An 18,120-nucleotide genomic window follows, 5' to 3' on the forward strand; every position below is an offset into this window, starting at 1 on the left:
AGTACTGGGGCTTTATTTACTGCCCATCCAGGTCTGAAAAGGAGAGATTACTCTGTAGATCTTTCTTTCTTGGTATTTGCTTTGATTAGAACATCTCTGTAGCTCAGGATGGAAAAAGGTGGACTTTGGCTTTCAGTTCTTTAGGAAGAAAAGTCAGGGGATGGGGGATTTTCCATGTTAAATGAAAGCAGGGTTTATAGATACAGTAGAATATAATATTCTAGTGAGTGTATTATATAGAAAAACAAACACAATTTCAGATACATGCAAAATAAGAATTTAAAACCTGAAGGTATGTTTTTTTTAAGTTAAAACCTATGACAAATTCATGTTGGCATCTTTTTAACTGATTTGTCTGTGATTTAAATGTCCTGATGTCATACTTGCAAGTAGCAAAGATTTTGTGTTTTATTTTGTTTTTATCTGATGCTTTAAAAAAAAAAAGTAAGAAAAACAATAAGGGAAAACCAGAGAAGAGTCTGTACTTAGTCTTTATGTTGTATAGTATGTAGAAGTAAGGTTTTTAAAACCCCAAATTCAGAAATATATGTACTTGTCTCCTCCTGTGCCTATTTACAAACTTCTGTCATTATGCAGCTGCCAACTAAGTCATACTTTGTGTTGCAAGTACCACACAAAATGTATTTTAAACGTAGCAGAATTTCTCAAAGGAAAACATATTACAGCAAATACACTTCTTCAGTTTCAGATGCTTTTCAGTTGCTGCTGTGGCAATACATGCTAAAAGCTTGTTTAAACTGGAATGATTTGTTGCTGTTCAATCTCTCCCTCTTGTGAGCCTCTCACTCTTCATTTCAGTCATTCTGCTGAAAGTTTTAAGTAAAAAGAAGTGAATTTTAGTGATCATGTAAAAGTCAAAACTAAATTAGAAAGTGCTTTGCAAACTTAACTGGTAACCCTTACTGGAGTCATTCTTTCCATTTTTTATATATGCTGGTGTCTGTTACTTTAAAGTAAACTTAGCAGTAAAAAAGGAAACAATATAATCAACTTCATGTGTCAATTTGCGCAATACTTGGTGTCTGAAAAATCATGGTTCAAACCATTTTTTTATCACTTTCTAACATTAAATGAATGCTGCACTTATAATGAAGTCTAACTATAAATAAATAAATACCTGATACGCTGATAGTCTCTTTTAAAACATTCTGATTACATTTCTGTGAACGAAAAAGAAATGGGCTTTGTAATCTTGTGTCTCTGGCAAAATCACTGATCTGGAATGTTCTGATATCTCCAAGGCTTAATTGTTTGTTTAGTGTTACGTGTGACTAAAATAGTCATGATTAAATTGTTTGGAGTTTTGGTTGGGACCCTGGTTCCAAATAAATCCATGATATTTATATAAACTGACCTAGCCTTGAAATCTCATAAAACCATCTGCCCTATAAGATTTCCAGCATCTAATTGTTTGTGTCTGAATATTTGACTGTACTGGCATGTTCTGCAAATGTGGCTGAAAGGAGATTTGGTTAAAAAATGGAAAAATGGTACTGGAATTCTTGGCAAAACAGTATCATTCACGCTGATAGATGAAAATTTAATGTCTTGCCTATCTTGCCTTGCTTCTTTTAACAGTGAATAAGATTTGCTTTATCTCAAAGGCAAAAACTCTCTGTGCTGTTTCTTTAAAACAGTAATTTAATTTTGATTTCTAGTGCAATGGAAATGCTGTTTCTAAACTGAGCACTGCCTTGCATTGCAGAATTTTAAAAAACAAACAATGTAAGCTGAACGTAGAAGTGAACAACATTCTGTGCCAGGCTGAGAGCCTTTCCCATTGACTTTGCAGATACAGTAATCACTACAGTGGTTGGCCTATGAGTAATCTTGTCCTCTTGTGGCCTCCTTTAAATTATGAACTTGCTCTTACTTATTTTATTTCTACCGTCACATTTTATGTACATCTTATGTGGAGGCAAGCAAAGTAAAAGTATCATCAAAGATACAGAGTTTCAAGAATGCAGACACTAAACATTCAATGATGTTGCACAAATGCATATGGAGAGAGACTCTCTTGATGAATGTTGGCTCTTTATTCCTCTGCTGTGGTGGGTTTTGCTTTTTTTTTTTTCTTTTCTCTTCTTGTTATTACAGTGATTAATTCTGAGTATAACAAAACCTCTCACCTACTCGTGACACCTTTTGTTTTAAATTGTTGGAGTTTTAGCTGTCTAGTAAAAAGGGAGGAGGTAAAATTTCTCTACAGCTCCTAGGGTGGCCTGATTGGTGGTATCTTCAGATGAGTGAAGCATTGCCTAAGGGAGAGAGAAGGAAGTACTAGCTTTCATGGAGTTTGACGAAAGAGCCCTAATGTTTTATGGAGTGCCAACTGGCAAAGAAACAGAGTGAACCCTGCAAACATTTGATTAACATTTGTTGTAAATAGAAATACAGGAATGTTCAATAAACATTGTTCTGATAAAGTGTCCCCCACCAAAGAACATAACAAATCACTTAATCAAAATTAAATGTTAAATTATGCTAAATATTGTTAGGTCTTTATACCTGCAGAGAATCTAGATTAAACTAATTTCTCACCAAGTGTATCTGGGTGTGCCATCTCCTTGCTGAGACATCAAACCAGTATTGAGAGGTGGGAATAGCATTCCTAGGAGTGTTCCACAGTGCATTAGTGGATGTTAGCTGTTGGGGCCCTGTGGTGAGCAATCAGTTTTTCCTTTTCTTACCTTACGGAGATAATAGGAAGTGTTTTATTGGAGAAACAAGTAGCATAACTTTCTCTTCTATGTGACTATGACAGCATTATATTTCAGCCTGCCTTCTATCGTTCTGGAGGGAATCTATGAAGATGCTGTGCTGAATGTTTCCTGTTCAGCCAGCTGCACTCATTTTATGCATGTATGTCACTGCCACAAGGGGATTGATAGATGTGAGTGGTGACTGGATCTTACTGCTTTTTCATGTCTTCAATTATATGTGTTGACTGTTTGATATTTTATTTTTTATGAAAGAAAGGTTTGAAAAAGGGAGAAATTAAAATTACAACAAAATTCAATCAGGACAGTGTTCTCAGGCAGACACTGAAATTGCATTTAATTTGGCAGTTTGTTGGTCTGGTTTAACAATGAGTTCTTGTTCTTTGATGACAAAACTTGGCATGTGTGAATTTTTACTCCATAAACAAATGATTGCATTTCCCCAAAAGCACATGTAGATATTTAGATGTTTTTAATAGTCAAATGATTGTGACTTGCAAATTGTTAAATGGAATTTCATTTTTATTGCTTTTTATTGAAATGGTTGAGGAAATTCTGTAATTTCCATCAGTGCTTTTATTACTCACTGTGACACTTTTCCACCAAAATAATTATACCCTTGATGAAGTTTTTACAAACTTGGAAATCTTGAAGTTGAGAGCACATTTCTTCTGTGCTGTATGTTTCTCTTTCTAATGGCATAGTTTGGCAGAATTGTGAAAATCCTCTTTTCAGATTTTATAATAGTCTTGAATTTAAGTGAAAGATGGGGTTGGTGGTGTTTTTGTGTGTTCAATTGTTCTTGATATTTTAATCCATGTTAGAGTGAAGGAATTTCCAGGTGGTTCCAGGAATTTCCAGGAGACAACATTAAAAAGTAGAACATTTTGTCCACTAGAAAAAAGTGGGGACAACCACTTAAGACTATTCATTATTAACAAGTTTTTTAGTATTTTATTTTATCCTCATTTCTGATGCAGCTGTTCTCTTAGATTGTTCAGTAACTGAACTGAATCAGTATATTCTCTTTTTTCCATCACATGCAAACAGTTTATTTCTATCCCATTGGAATAAAATGTATGGGAAAAGGTAAGGATGAAGGTGGAAAATTCCTCTTTCAGGCAAGGGAAGAAGGTGACTATTTCCACCTGAATTCATATTTGACGTCTGTCTATACTTATTCCAAATTCCTTACCAAAAGAGTGTATGGGGTCCAGTAAAGCATTTTCGTTGAAGATTGAATTTATTTATTAAAGTTACAACCTTTGCAAGACAGTGACAGAGTTCAAATAAGCTTGTCCTGTTGGTTAGTGTCTGTGTGACTACATACAAATGGATTAAGAGGATAAAGGAAAAGAAATTTTCCTTCTTTTAATGTTGCCAATAATTGATTGTTTAAAATGTTCTTTGTCAGTTTAACTGATAAGTAGGTCTATTATTTGACATTTGATTAGATCACAACCCATAGAATTAAGGAGGCAGATTATTACTTGGTAGTCCTGGAACTGAGAGAGGGTATTCACTACTTGTCTTTTTTTTCCTTCCTGTTTGTTTCCTTTTCAAGTTTTAAGTTAGACTATGACTAGTTTTAGACACAAAGTAGTTAATGAAGTTATGTGAGCTAACATAAATATTGATCTTTTAACTGGATGAGCTGAATTGTAACAACTAAACCAGGAGAATTTATATTTTTGGTGCCAAAAACCCAAATTTGACAGTTATGACATAAAAAATGTAAAAAAGTGAACCGTTATGTATGGAAGTATTTTCCATGAGTGACACTTGCCTTGTTTTAGGTTGTGTTTTAATAGTGAAGTAGAAATTTCTGTGTACTCAACAGTCACATTTCATGTAAACTGTACGCTGAAAGTGTTATTCTGTAACTTCAATAGAAGCAACTTTATTAATTCACTGTATTAGGTTTGGTACACTAAGTAATTTTAGTCTGGACTTTTGAAACCTTTTCAGTTCTTTAAGAACCCTTTTTTTGGTTGGTTTGGATTTTTTAAAATTCTCTTCCTTTATTTCTATATAATTATCTGCGTAATGCCGTAATAAATCTCACAGCCTTGATTTGCAAGCATTAAGTTGTTCTATTTAAGTGTGGCAAAATACAATTGGACTGAGTTTGTCCTTTTTCAGATGCTGTAAATATGAGATAGATATGGATGATGGATATGAATTATTTGTGTTATGTGTAACAATTTTCAGTAATACTTGGATTAAAAAGTTGCCAAATTTCCCAGAGATTTGCTTTCCAAAAAAAAAGCAACCTCCACTCCATTCTGGTAGTGATTCAGCACACATATTGAAAATGAGACTATAGTCAGCAGGGGAGTTCTTGTGCAGAAGCTCTCACCATTTCCACTGCCTTGTTTTTGATTGGCTAACATTGCAGTCATGCTTTTTCAGGGTGGTGCTCCTTGACAGAATTGGGCAATTTCTGTAGAAATGTTTCCTGGATTCATAATCTGTTAGTATTCATCATGTTATTGATTTAAACTGCTGAAAGTAATGTCTTTTTTTGTTTGTTTGTTTGAAGTGGGGGCAATGCATAATGGGATCTCTGAATGGGGAATGTATTGTGCAAACAACAGATTTTACTGGTCTTCCCTGGAGAATGTTTTTGGACTAATTTTGATGGGAACACCTTTCACCAGATGGATATAGAAGATTCTGAGAAATCATTAGAGACTTTTTGACTAGCAGACTCATGATTCATTTTTCTGGTTCTGCCGTATGTCAGAATCACAGGAACTGCTTGGACAATGAGCTTACACTTCGTGGTTAGAACCTCACCTACAATGGGTGTTTGTGAATAAGGATACTGTCCTTCTGCTCTTTGTACAATATTCCTAATGTCAGGATCTGTGTGGTGGGGTATATATATGTGGAATAAATCTTTCTGGTATTTGGTGACTGTAAAGAGCCAGAAAGAACAATGGAACATTATTATTATTATTATTGTTGTTGTTGTTATTTCCTCTACAAAAATTGTTGTAGTGAGTTCCTTTGTGTAGATCTATTTTTTTTCCCCCCAATCAGGTTCTATACAGTTCGCTACAGAGAAAAAGGTAAAGACAAGAAATGGGTTTTTCAGCTCTGCCCAGCTACAGAGACAGTGATTGACAACCTGAAACCAAACACACCTTATGAATTTGGAGTTAAAGACAATGCAGAGGATAGTATTTGGAGCAAGACTTTGAATCATAAGACAGTTCTCTCTAGTAAGTATTTGGAAATAGTTAATCAAAAAGCTGCTGATTTTGAAAGTATTTTTTCCTCTATTAGGGTATTGCTTAGAGTAAACTACTGATCAAGTTTTTATTGATTAAATGTCATCCATCATGCCCCTAAAAATTCTTTTTGAAATTGCTGAAACTAGAAATATTTTGATTTTGAAAAACTACCACCTAGTCTTCTGCAAGGTGTTCTCTTGTGATTGCAAATAGAGGATCTGCTGCAGGCTGGTAGAATTCTAAAGGTGTTTAGTACAGGTACACATTAAGTGTTTAGTAAGAATATCTACACAAATGACTGGATTCTAAGCTTTTCTTGAGCCCAGGAATAATAAGATGATCAAGTAATGAACTAATCCATCAACCATCATCCAACTAATCCATTTCATTTCTTCCATCAACTAGTAGAAGTGATGGAAATTATTAGCATTGTTTGAATCTTCTTTTACATCTGCATTTACACTGAAGCTGTTATCCATGTTAGACAGGGCCCGTCCTGCCTCAGCGGGCTCTTTATGACTCCACTCAAAAGTTGAATTTGAAGCTGATTTTCAATCAAAGTATTGTATGGATCATGTCTGAAGCATGCAGTGTCATGTATGCTTTTGTTTGTGTTTTCATGGAGGCAGTGTATAACACCTCTGGGTGTCGGTCATATTTTAAGGTTCTTCTCTGAAGTCTCCTCCAAGTCTCCTCTGAGGATAATGTCAGAAAAGTGATGTCAAATTAACCCTTGTAAAAGCATGTACTGCTGAAAGAATCACTTGTACCAGTAGAGGAAATAGGCATCAGCAGAGTTTTCCTCCTTTTAATGAGAAGAAGAGAGAACTTAACAGAGATTATCCAGTTTGATTTATTTTCCTCAAGCATTTACATAAGGGTATTTTGAAACATGATGTTGGTCAGAAGATGCTGCAAACTCCTATACTTAGTATTTTTAGCTTGACTCTAAATGTAAAGAATGGGAATTCTCATCAGAGAGACTCAACTCATTCATAGGAGATTTCCAGCTGAAATTTAACTTGGACTTTAGCTTTGACTTCTAGATGAGTTGCAGAGCTCATATACTTGAGGATAAAGGAGGGGAGCACTATGTTGGCTTGTAACACTGGGAAAACCTTCATACTCCCTAATAAAGAGTTTTGCTGGACTTCATTATAAAATACAGAGCTGTGACTTTGAAGCCCCTGCCCAGTATCCATAGAGCTGTTTTGAGGTCCAGAATAGCCATTGCTATAGCTTGAGCTGAAAGAGGATAATGGTGGTGGCCTTTTCCCATACCTGATTCACAAAAAGCTCTGCTTCGCAGCCTTACAGATAATTTGCCAAGTGTTTTTTTCTGCATTTCAAACATCTTGAAGTCATCTGTAGAGCAAGTGATGAAATATATTTCAGCACTTAGAATAAGAGGGAGTGATGAGTGCAAAATGTTTATGGTTTATTACTTGTTCAAGATGGATGAAAACATCACCAAATTTTTTCTTTCTATATAATGTATTTCTAAATGGAATTTCTTACAGACATTTTACATTTTTAATAGGTCAGGTGAATCACTCTTGTAAGTTTATGGAGACCCACTGACTTTGGTTGAAAGATTATTTCTTGTAAGAGTTCGTATTCTATTTACGTAAGATTTCTATTGTCTACAGTGTAGACTTGTGTGTTCAGTGGATGCTTCTGCAGCAGCTAAATTCAGGGAGCTTGTGACTACCCTGCATGACTACATTCTGGTCTATTGATAAAGAATCTTATAATCAGAAAAGTGTCAGCACTTTTGAATTCAAGCCCTTCATATTTTTTGTGTAGAGCAGGTAGATATAGAAAATGTAGACAGTAAACAGGGAGTGTATATTTATAATAAATGTATAACCAGATGCCTGTAAAGTTTATCAATCAGCACAAACAGACACTTCTGTGCTAATTTCCTGTTCTGTATCAATTCAAGTTCTGTTCACATAGGAGAAGCATCTCAACCTAAACCAAACATCCTTCACTGTAAAAGTTCTTTTTTCCATTGAAGAATATATCAGTTAATAGAAACTGGAAGTCCTTTGCATGTTCATGGATTTGTTGAATCCACAGGCTAAATATTTGTTATATACTAAACATATTAGGAGGGGTTGGGAGTAGAGTCTGCTTTTAATTCATGATTTGAGAACACATGAAAGGCATGGCAAAAGTTCAGCGTTTATTTAACTGATTTTTTCAGAAGAGATGAATGTAGCTTATTTCAGACCATCTTACCATGATTTTCTCGTGAAGTCAGTGTGAAAATTCTGTCAGTTTTCCCTTGAATTCAGGCCAATAGTAAGTCCTGTGCTTTAGAAGTATCAAGCATTTTGAAAGACTTTTTTCCGACTTACTTTAAATGTATTATATAAAAATTGTATATGTATTATATAAATATGCAAATATATAATTATATTATATAATTATATATAGATATAATAAATAATTTAGATATTATATATTATAATACTACAGTATTATAATACTTATTATATATATAAAGTATTATTTATACTTTAAATATATCTCAATTGATATTTCTTTAGAGTTGCAATATTTTTTCTGCTTCTCATATGTTTTGGATGGAATTTGAAAAAGTGTGATAACATGTAGCTTGACTCTTGTTTGCACCCCCATTGTTGCAAAGGCAGCACAAACGTGAAAAGGTGTAGGAAGTGTAAAAGTGGAAAGTACAGAGAAAGTTTGAAGCATGATGCTAGACCACAATAGGTGCTGAACAGAACTGTTTCTTGACTTAGCCAACAGCTGCATCACAAACTTCTAATACTTAAAAACTAAGAGGAAAACCTAAGAGAAAAAAAATATCAGAGTTTAAATTGGAGGTTTGTTCATACACTGAGCTAAAAAAAACCATAAACAGAAGAAGAAGAATACATTTCATTTCCTTGCTGTCAAAATGTAAAGAGAAGGCCTTGCAGATCTATTAATGGATCTGGAGACACAGGACAAAAAAAAATTTCCGTTATATGTTTTTATACTGGCTTTTAGTTAAGCCTCCTAACTTTCCTAGCTGATGAAAAATGTGAATACAATTGGTTTGCTTTGCTTTAGACAAAACAAAAAATTCTGTTTCTTTATTTATCAAAACAGGTAAAAAAGTAAATGGACAACTCCAGAATATGTACAAGCTGGTACCCAATTCCCAAACACAGGTATGCAAAATAGTCTCTTTTTTACCTGATTTGTGTTTTCTGTGACCAATTTTTTTATTCTCTATTAGTCTTCAGTGAGAAAGAATTATCAAGGCCACAAACTTTCAATATAGAAAACAATCTGTTGAATGCACTTAATGGAAAACGTTTAAATATGTTGATGGGCAAAACAATTGAGAACTGTAACTGAGATGATTACATACACTTACTCCAACCTATCAAAGATGAATCTGATGGTTTCCATGTGTAGATTCCAAACTTAAAAGTTTCTTATTCCTTTGTAGTAGTCAGGTTTGTTAACCTGTGATATTTGTTGTGATTGGTTAACTTTGGGATAACTTGATGATGTGATTTTATAGAGTAATTTTTTATATATTCAGGTCTTCTAAATTAGTCATCCTACTGAACTCACTGATAGTTCCCATATGTGAGGCAAGTGTTTGCAGAACCAGAGGAAGCTGGAAAGGGAAGTTTAATCAAGTTTCTTAGGCTTTCCAGTAAATCCTTTTATGTGGCATGGCAGAATTTTTACCATTTAATTTTAAAAAATGATGATTTTTATAAATAAATGAAGATTTTTTTCTTTCCCTCACCAATCTTTTTCCATAAACATTCTCAAAAATGCATCAATGCATTTCATTTGTTTATGGATTCCTCTACCCAGATAATTTTTTGTTCCAAGGGTAGAAGCAGAAATGAAGGCTCTCTAGATCAAACCAGCTAGTGGGTTTTAATACAGTGAAAAATAGATATTTTAGTCATAACTTCTGAGCATTACCAATTCTACTATGAGATTAAATGGGTTTCTTTATGTTTCCTTTTCTTGTTTTTTCATCAAAGTGTAAGTTTCAGCATCTAATCTTCTGGAGTATTTTTTTTATTGTTGTTCTGCTTCTTTTAGGTTCCTATCCTAGTGACAGGCTATGGGATAACTTCCCAAGAAAAGTTGTAGAAATCATTCTTACTTTAGAGATTCTAGAGGGTTAACTCATGGGTCTTAATTATTACAATAGAATTACCCATTCTTCACAATTCTCTTCTGTCTCAGATTTTCCAAATGTTTTCATAGTAGGAAATAGTAATGTATGGTTTCCCATTGTTTGTTTTTCATATTTCAGAATATTATAAGTGGTCTGTAATTATCAGATCTGGAATCCCTGCAGGAATCAAACAATAATTCATTAAATACATTTTCATCTGTGAATAATTAGTTATGCACAGAATCATAGCTGGAAAAGATCTTTAAGTTCCTCAAGTCCAACTGCTAGCCCGGCACCATCATGATGTTTCTTATGAAACTGTGTCTTCTAGTACTGTATCCATATATTTTTTAACACTTCCAGGGATGATGACTCCATCATTTCCCTGGGCAGTCATTTCCAATGCTTGACTCCCCTTTCTGTGAAAATGAATTTTCCTAATATCTGATCTAAACCTCCCGAGTGCAACTTGAGGCCATGTCCGTTCATTTTGGACAGTAACCGCATTGCATACAGAGTTAGATCAGTATTGTGCTTACATTTTTGGAAATATGTCTTGCATTCATGAGAAAATGTTTTATTTGTGAGTACAGTAGTTTCACGAATACAAGCCGCACGGATTATAAGCCGCACCCCCGGTGCCTCGACAATGTTGCTGTCTTTGTCAATAGATAAGCCGCACCCCGAATATTAGCCGCACTTTCGTTCGTCGCGAGAATCCGTGCGCAGCTTTCACAAATTGGCCAATTAGTAACAGGATCGCGGCATAGCGGGCTTTACTGGCTCGGGGCGGGGCCAGGAAGGCTCGGCCCGCTCATGGTTGCCGACGGGGCCGGGTGGCCCAGCTCAGCGCCACGGCTCGGCGGGGCTGGCCGGGTGGTACTGCCGCCGCCGCCGGGCTCGCTGGCCCCCCTCTCCCGTCAGCACCGCCCCGCTGCCGCGTTCCCTAGCCCCGCCGCCGGGCTCGCCGGCCGCGCCGCGTTCCCTAGCCCCGCCGCCGGGCTCGCCGGCCGCGCCGCGTTCGCTAGCCCCGCCGCCGGGCTGCCGCCGCTGCCAGGCTCGCCGGCCGCCCCCTCCCGTCTGCACCACCGCCGCGTTTCCTTGCCCTGGCCGGCACTGCAGGCCCCCGCACCGCCGGGCTCCCCCATGCTGCTGGCCCCGATTCTGCTGGGCTTCCCCCGCTGCCAGGCAGCCCCACTCGCCGGCCTTCCTGCTTCTGCCATGCTCCCCTGCACTGCTAGCCCCAGTTCTCCCGGGCTCCCCTGCCCTGCTGGCCCGGGCTCTGCCGCCCCCCCTGCCCCGCCCTGCTGGCTCAGGCTCTGCCGCCCGCCCCCCACACTGCTGGCCCCGCCTCTGCCAGGCTTTCCCACCTCTGCCGGGGCCGGCCGGGCTCCAGCTTGGCTTGGGGCTGCCGCGGGCTCTCACTTCCGTGTTGGCAGCTTTTAGAATTTTGTTAATGTATTAGCCGCCCCGGAATATTGGCCGCACTTCCGGGTTTCCACCAAAATTTTGGTCAAATTGGTGCGGCTTGTATTCGTGAAATTACTGTAATATGAATCCAGTTGGTTAGACATTCAGGAGAGTGCTCATCTCATTATACTGGGGAAGTCAACTTTACTATTCTTCCCCTTGGTTCCATGAGTGTCTTAAAAGTTACACAGCCCAAGACCAGGTAATTCATTCTGGGATATGGAGTGCAAGCTGAGTTGCTTTGCTTCTCTTAGCAAACCCCGTGTGCCAGAACCCTGATTGCTATGCTGCTTCTGTGCAAGTAGGGTTTCTATTTATGCGGGAGAAGTCCTGAGAAAGTGAGCTAAAACAGTTCTCCAAATATTTGCACAACTCAAGTATGAAAGGAGGACTAGAGCCAACATCTAGTCTTTTTTGTGATCTTCACAGGGCTCAGCTCCAGAGCAGTCCTGCTTTATCGCCCTCCACAAAAATATCATGAAAACATAGCATATGTTATTCTAAAAATTTTCTTATCATTCTTGCTTTAATGGTGCAAAAAACCAAAAAGCAGATAGTTTACATTGCTCCTTTGGTTTTCACAGCACTAGGTGGGGTATGTTTCAGTGGATCAGATCATTGATGCAGAGCCAGAATGAGTGTTATTTAGGCCAAATTTATTTGTTTGCGCTTTATTTTACTCCAAAGACACAACTGACTCATATCAACATGGTCCTAACTCTCCTCTGTAAGAACATTTTTAAAGGCTGTTTATTAAAACAACGTTACCAACCCATCTAGTCATTCTGCCCTTTCAACATCGGTCACATATCATCTTGTGTTTCTTTTGGCAGTTTCATCCTTTAAGTTTGTCTAAGCTCCTGGGGCTGTGTGAGCAGCCACTAATGAGAGAGTGGAAGAAAAGGACTGCTCTAGAAAAGGTCTTTCTTCTTCCCTTCATAAACAATGGGTAGTGGTAGGGCAGAAAAATGCAGTGGAAATTTATTGCGTGCTCTGTCTGGTTAAGTTCCTCTAATTTCATAATGTCAACCTGGAAGGTGGGATCCTCCCCAATTTTTCCCAACCAAAAAGGACTCTTAGCTTCTACCATTTGTTAAACTCTAGAAAGAAACATTCCTGCTCTTCCAAACCTTATTCAGTCCAGACTGACCATAATCCTTCCTTGAGGAGTCTCTTACGTGCACGCCAGTCAGTTTTGGCTTTTTGAAGTATCAGAATACAATACAAAAAGAAAGAAAAAGTGTCTCTTAATGTTGCCACGCTCTGTTTCACAGAACGTTTGAGATTTGCAGCCCTGTAAGAATATGCTGCATACACATGATAAGAAGTGAGATGCCTGACCTATGGTATAATAGGGAATACCTTATTTGCCATCTTCTTTCATGATGGCAACCATTTTTTTAATAACTAATGTTCCTATACCTATATGCTTTATATTCCCTGTCTGAAAAATATGGTTGATAGTGCCATTCCTACAGATGATGGGCTGAGGTTTCCAAAATAGTTTGTATGCGCAGTAAATATTACTAGACCTAGGAGTATCTAAATTAATCACTTTGTGGAAACTGAGAAGAAAGATTTGACAACATGGGTAGATTTCAAGTTACAGATTTGTGCAGGTGAGCAGTCTAATTATAGCAGTTGGGGAACATGGATTTCATGTCAATTATTCATTCCTGACTGAAAATCTACATTTTTAATGTATTTAAATGCACTTTATATCACTACTGTTGTAACCATCCATTATTATTCAACAAAGAAAGAATGCTCTTGTCAGCATAAGAACCGTTTACTAAAAAGGCTGATAGTAATTATGATTAGAAGCTCTATAGTAGAGGTTACACAAGAGCTCACTACAACTTCAGAGCTGCTTATTTGATTGTAAGACTTCTGATGAAAATACAATAAAATGAACACCTTCTAACAAATGCATTCCATCCCATTTATTAGTAAGATAAGAAGCGCTACTTCAAAAGCAGATCATCTCCAACACAATTTTTTCGATAGAAATCAAAATGGAAATGTGAAAAAGGAAAAATAAAGGAAGAGGATTATTTCTTTCCTCATGACAATGGTTGGAATTTCCATTTAATTTAAGGCCATGTTCACACCAATGCAAAACTGTAATTAAGTAGCAGACAGCAAAGGCTTTCATAGAATGAGTTGCCTCCATCCATTTCCCCAAGGAAAGGTCCAACTTACTTGTGGAGATTGACCTCCTTCCAACTTCTTAAACTTTGATATGGGTTTAATGTGTACCCAACCATTGTTTTTAAAACTTTTCAGAAGTATTTAGAATAGAACAAAAGTAGCGATGCTTAGGTAAAGGATTAGCACTTTGTCATCAAATGCTGACCATTCATGCAAGTGTTCTTTCACATGAAGTAAACCAAATGTCAAAAAGTGCAAAATTAACATTATCTGATTCTGATTTGAACAGAATGTATTTAGCATGAAAAGTGATTGTCAGTTATTTTCTTTCTTGTAACTCAAATATAACTTTAACAAAACCTTTTTATTGTATTTAGCATTTTTATGTTGTTAGCATTACAGTCTACCTTCTCTCATCACTTGAGTGTATTATTAAGCTTTCAGATTTTGTTCATAGCTCTTATATTTGTTATCAGTTTTCCTCGTTTTTTGAGTTGTTTTTTTTTTTTTTTTCTTTTTGGTGGTATCAATATAGTTGTATATTCACATTTAGCCGAGATGTAATCTGGGTCAAAGAGAAATGGACAGCATAAAAGTCCAAGTATTTAGCATAAAATGTAAGAATCATGTGGGTGGCTGACCACTTGTGCTTTGGAAACAATTCCACAAAATAAAATTATTCTGAGCTGATCTATTTTAATCAGGCTATGCACCCAAGAGTGCTGATGGTTTACAAATGTGCATGTGGTTCTGGAATAGTCTATGTTCTAAATATAATATTCCTGAGAATACATTTGTTTCCTGTGCCCAAATTGTAATTGCATATGTTTCAGATGTTTTGCTGCAGTTAAATTTCAGCTTTTCTTAGCATTTTGGACTACTCCCCAGTGAGTGCTCGAGAGACACTTAAGAGAAAAAAATAACTGGGGTTTCCTAAGCTGTCAAATATTGTGGTTTTTTAAGCAAGATATCTGAAGCTGATAGAAGGAGATCAAAATGCAATATTACCGTGTTAGCCTGCAGGAACTGAAGCAATAGCTCAACCATCAGGGACCAGGGCCAGAGCCATATCCAGTGTTGACTTGGGATAGATGTGGTATTGGATTAGAACCCTTGATTTTTATTATTGAGTTCAATTACTATTATGGCAATTATCCCAAGGTGCCATTTTATCTTTTTTTTTTCCTCTTTTTTCAGATTATACTGAGTGGTAATAAGAAGTTGGTCCCTGTCACAATAATCAAACAAAGTAAGTTTGTATATTTTTAAAAATTTATTCCTATACTCTGCAAGAGTAACTTGAGATTAAAATGAGTGTCAGGGCAATGGGATGTCCTGCAACTGGCCCTATAATAACATAAGCATAGAATGTCAGTATCACCAAAATTGATATGCCAGGGGAAGGAGGTGCAAAATTGGGAGATGACGTGTAGGAAATACAATTTGCAGTTTCTTAAACTGGATGTAAGTACAGAAAAGATTAGGATGGTGTTCTCATCTGCAAATATTGAGGAAAGGTTTTTAGAATGCTAAGGTTTGTTTCAAGTGTGGTTTTGTTTCTTATTCTGTTGGGGTTTTTTTTAATTGGCTTCTAATATACCTCTGTTGTCTCCACAGTTATTCAAAATCGGACGCAGTCAAAAGCACCAGATAGTTCTTCTCTCCCAGGAGCAATATTAGGTGACTAGAAGATATTTTTGTTATTTCTCTTAACCCCTGGTTGAAACTTAGAATTGTGCAAATGCTTTTAATTTTCTTGATCTTATTAGATTTCCCTTGCATATCAAGGGATGTTTTGCCGCTGGTGCAGATAATACTTGTTACATTTTGTGGTGGTACAAATGGCTCAAGAATGTTGTAGCATAAGTGAAATAGAATACAGTAATTTCATGACCATAAGGTGCATCGGACTATAAGGCGCACCCCCCGGGAGTCAGCAAATCTCGCAACTTTGCAGATCATATAAGGCACACTGGACTATAAGGCGCACTTTTTTTTGCCGCGAAGATCCACGCCGCGCGCAAGAAAGTAACTAATTAGTGACGAAATCCCACAGTCGTGGAGTTTACTGGCATGTGCTCGAATTGGAAACATTTTAACAGATTGGTGTAGCCTTTAAACGCAGCCCCAAGTGCCCTCCCCGTGCACAGGGCCCGGCATTCCCGCCCACCCCCGGCTGGTGAGGTGGGGCTTGCGGCTGCTGCGATTCAGGGCGGTCACAGCTCACACCTCAGGGTTGCTGCGGTTCAGGGCAGCTTGGGACCGTCCACGGCTCGGGGCGGCACGGCGCTGCCCGCTCCCTCTCTCCTTGTGCGGTTCCTGCTGGCCAGGGGCTGGACAGTGCCTCTCAGCCTGCGCAGCCAGCAGGGGCTGGGAGCGGGGGCTGGGCGGTGCCTCTCAGTCCGCGCAGCCGCCGCTGGCTGGGGGCTGGCCACTCCTGCCCCCCTCGCGGCTGGGCTCACGTCTCACAGGTTTTTTTTGCAGCGAGGAGCTGAGCTGCATGCAAAAAGTAATGAATTACTGGCAGTTTGCAAACATTTTTCACAGACTGGTGTAGCCTTTAAACGCAGTCCCAGGTGCCCTCCCCGTGCCGGAGCCGGGGGCAGCTCCCTCCCTCCCCGCACAGCTCCTGCCGGCTGTGGCCGCCCGCTCCAGCCCCACCCTCGCGACTCGGCGCTCCCGTGGCACCGCCCCCCCCTTTGCAACTCACACTTCTGGGTTTGCGAATTTCACAACTTTGTCCATTATATAAGGCGCACCAGACTATAAGATGCACTTCCAGGTTCGGGGGAAAGTTTTAGTCAAAAGGGTGCGCCTTATAGTCGTGAAATTACTGTAATTTTATTTTCATTGTATTTAAAAGAAGATACTGTCACTGTTTAAGCCAGTGTTCTTTCATACCTCAAATGAAGTCTACAGCAAAGACCTTGTTGAGATGAAGGATTGTTCTTACTGGGCTTTTAAGGTAGCACAAGTAACATCACATCTACAGTCACAAACCTGATATATTAAAGTACAGAAATCATGCAATTAGAATTTGATGTTAGATCTTGGGGCATTACTGTTTCCCTCCAAGCCATTCAGTTTCATGCTTTATGTTCTCGTTTCACCTGTAAGAATAGGCAATATTGGCTTAGAACATAAAACCAGGGGAAATTCTGTCATACACATTGTCTGCACAGTGTGGTGAGCTTCTGGTCTGCCTGAAATTGCCATGAAAGGCTCACTGCATCATGTACCTTGTGACCAATTTATTCCTGGATTTATTGTTCAGTCCTTAATATATGGAAGTATTTTCCATGACTGTATGACTTTGGCTTAAGTTTTCTTTGTGTGAGTTTCTGTGCATTGATGTGAGTCAAACACACACATACTAACCCAGCATGGTGTTGAGCCTACTTGGCCCACCAGACAGAATCTGTCCCAGTATCTATGATACCCTGTGGTATTCCAGAGTTGTGTGTTCCAGTGTGGAATGGTTTCCAACCCTGATAAATCATGAAATGGTGGTGATAGGAGTGGTATGAAAGGGAAATAGCACCAAAAGGGAGATTTAATTTCAGGATTGAACATACACATTTCCCAGACATTCACACTAAACTCCCAGTGGTTCAGTAGTAGCTGCTCACATATCTCAGAGAGCAGACTGTGTGCTTTCATGTCTTCTGGAATTAATGGCACTCATCTTTCTCTGTAGTGCACCTTATTGTTCCAGGTCTCAATGAAAGTCAGCAGAAACTTCCTCCTCTCCTGACAATAGATGACATACCTCAAGCATCCAGGAAGAAACTGGGTAAGCAGAAATTCTAGACAAATGAAAAATGCTGAAAACCATTTTGCACTGTGAAAATAATGATTCATAAGCCATTAAATCCTTGCTGTAAATTTTATTTTTAAAGTATATTTTAATAAATAAAACAAAACCAAAAATACATGTGTTTAACATAGCTTGTAGTGATTGTGCAGTGGAAGTCCAATGAGATCCTAGAGGAGCTCAACTGTCCACATTTATCCATGTTGGCTTACTTAGTCAAACTAAAGTGGGACAGAAATAAATCTGTGGTAAAAGAGAGCAGATATATCTTTGTAATTACTCTCTAATGTCTGTTCTTTTAGCTAAGAATGAAACTGGAGTATGGCCTGCTGAATCCAAAACACCAGAAGTTCAAGAAATCTCCCCACAGTCCCTTCCAGGTAATGAAAATTCTGTTTTTAGAAACTCTATGGAATATCTTTGCCAAATATATAAACTAAAATTAAACCCATCTTTGTGCTGCTTAATCTACAGTTAAAATAGTAGTTGGAAAACAGGAGGGTAGTGGTTGAATTAGCAAGGAGTGGTAATGTGGATAAAAAT

The 18,120-nt window shown here is 38.1% G+C and overlaps 1 protein-coding gene across 4 annotated transcripts in view; it reads left to right on the top strand.

Moving 5' to 3' along the window:
- LOC116992134 (ABI family member 3 binding protein) overlaps window positions 1-18,120 on the top strand; it is a 141,056-nt gene that overhangs the window by 35,362 nt on the left and 87,574 nt on the right. For all 4 annotated transcript variants that reach the window (XM_033051398.2, XM_033051399.2, XM_033051401.2 and 1 more), the window contains exons 5-10: window positions 5,787-5,968; window positions 9,101-9,162; window positions 14,961-15,012; window positions 15,381-15,443; window positions 17,461-17,556; window positions 17,880-17,957. In XM_033051398.2, the coding sequence (XP_032907289.1) occupies window positions 5,787-5,968; window positions 9,101-9,162; window positions 14,961-15,012; window positions 15,381-15,443; window positions 17,461-17,556; window positions 17,880-17,957 (533 nt within the window). The remainder of the gene's footprint in view (window positions 1-5,786; window positions 5,969-9,100; window positions 9,163-14,960; window positions 15,013-15,380; window positions 15,444-17,460; window positions 17,557-17,879; window positions 17,958-18,120) is intronic.

Source organism: Catharus ustulatus, chromosome 2 (genome assembly GCF_009819885.2).
Source record: "Catharus ustulatus isolate bCatUst1 chromosome 2, bCatUst1.pri.v2, whole genome shotgun sequence".
NCBI lineage: Eukaryota > Metazoa > Chordata > Aves > Passeriformes > Turdidae > Catharus > Catharus ustulatus.